The 1,628-nt window shown below is 39.9% G+C and overlaps 1 protein-coding gene across 1 annotated transcript in view; it reads left to right on the top strand.

Moving 5' to 3' along the window:
• The window catches only part of LOC106880263 (glypican-6), a 78,609-nt gene that overhangs the window by 49,226 nt on the left and 27,755 nt on the right, over window positions 1-1,628 (top strand). Inside the window, exon 2 of the mRNA XM_014930130.2 lies at window positions 469-630. Coding sequence (XP_014785616.1) covers window positions 469-630 — 162 coding nt within the window. The remainder of the gene's footprint in view (window positions 1-468; window positions 631-1,628) is intronic.

Below are 1,628 nucleotides of genomic sequence, written 5' to 3'. Positions count from 1 at the left end.
TATTATTATTTTTTTGTCTACGTTTTGTTTGCAATGTCCTGTACCCAGATATGCACCTATATATACAGGTAGACGTAGGTATGCACATACCTGTACGTATATATGCATATAGTCATTTATTATTTCTTTTTACATGACCGAACGCCAGCGTCACCAATGTTGTAAGTAGTTATTTCAACTTTATATTTTCTGACGCGACTCTCTCTCTCTTTCTCTATCACTTTTCCCCCTCTCGTTCTTCCTCTGTTACTATTACGTATCTCTCTTTACCCCCTCTCGTTCTTCCTTCTGTTACTACTATATCTCTCTCTTTCCCCTCTCGTTCTTCCTTCTGTTACTACCTCGTATTGTGTACTCTTGTCTTTTCTTTACCTTATTTTGTTCACACACACACACACACACACACATTGTAAGTGTCCCAATGTCTGAGTAGATGTGTTTCCATTGCATTTTGTTTACCTGTTTCAGGTGATGCTGGCCAGTTCTGTTCGTCAGGAGGACTTACCTGCTGTACAAAGGGAATGGAAAATCAGTTGGTGGAGCTGAGTGCTAAAGATTACCAAGCACTCCAGCAAAAAGCTATTGAACCACTTCGGTCTTTATTCACATCGAGAACAAATAAATTTGATGGTGAGTAGCCTTCTTTGTTGTTTTGTTTCGTGCTTTTGGTCCCCCTGTGTCATCTGATCGAACCGGACAACGTTCGCAAATATAAAAACTCATTGAAAAAACCTCAAACTTAATTTTTCTAATTCATCTTTGAACTGATAAGTTTCCTCCAATTCCACAAGAAATGAAGAACGACCCTTCTTCAGTTGTTGGCTGTTTTTCTAGTCTCGTTTTTCGAGCATTTAACAAGATACGCTTTCGATAAAACAGTTGCTTCCGCAAAGCAAATTAAATAACGTTTGTGATTTTGCGGAGGGTCAAAATAGGTAACACAAACGGGACAGTAAAACAAACAGGAAGGGCTGCTAAGCCTAAACGAGGTTGTGGTGGCGAAAGCGTAAATTAAGCTTGGACAGGGGACAAACAAGAACACAGGCTGCAACATCCTATATATATATATATAGATAGATATATAGATATAGGACATTGCAGCCCATTGGGTGTTGGCCTGAGGCTTGCGACGTTGTAAGTCATGGAGATTCAAAGTTTGAGGAATTAAGTAATTTATTAATGTCTATAATACTATCCATGTGTAAGAAACTCCCATATATTTTAACCTATTTTTGACAAAAAAAGGGTTCCTTATACACGTTAAAATACGGTAATTAATAATTAACATCTCCAGCAACTGATTGAATCGATCCCTTGTACAATATCAGTAGCTCCCTCCACTTGAACCATGAAATATTGCCTCTACTGGGTTGGAATGTCTTGTGTGGTCCTTGGCAGCTGGGAGAGAGAAAGCGTGTGTGTGTGTGTGTGGGGGGGGGAGATCCATCCACATTCCCATAACACCTTTGAATCTCCATGCACTCTTTAAGTGATGGGTCCCCATCCCCTCCCAGTCTGGGAATGGTTTTTTTATCTCTATTTTAGGAATACCCTGTCTCTATCACCCTCATTTCATCTCACCCCAACCCTCATTCACTCAGTCCCTACCCTACAAAATCTACCCTAAA

The sequence above is a fragment of the Octopus bimaculoides genome, chromosome 19 (assembly GCF_001194135.2).
Source record: "Octopus bimaculoides isolate UCB-OBI-ISO-001 chromosome 19, ASM119413v2, whole genome shotgun sequence".
Classification (NCBI taxonomy): domain Eukaryota; kingdom Metazoa; phylum Mollusca; class Cephalopoda; order Octopoda; family Octopodidae; genus Octopus; species Octopus bimaculoides.
This window is presented reverse-complemented; position numbering and strand designations above follow the sequence as displayed.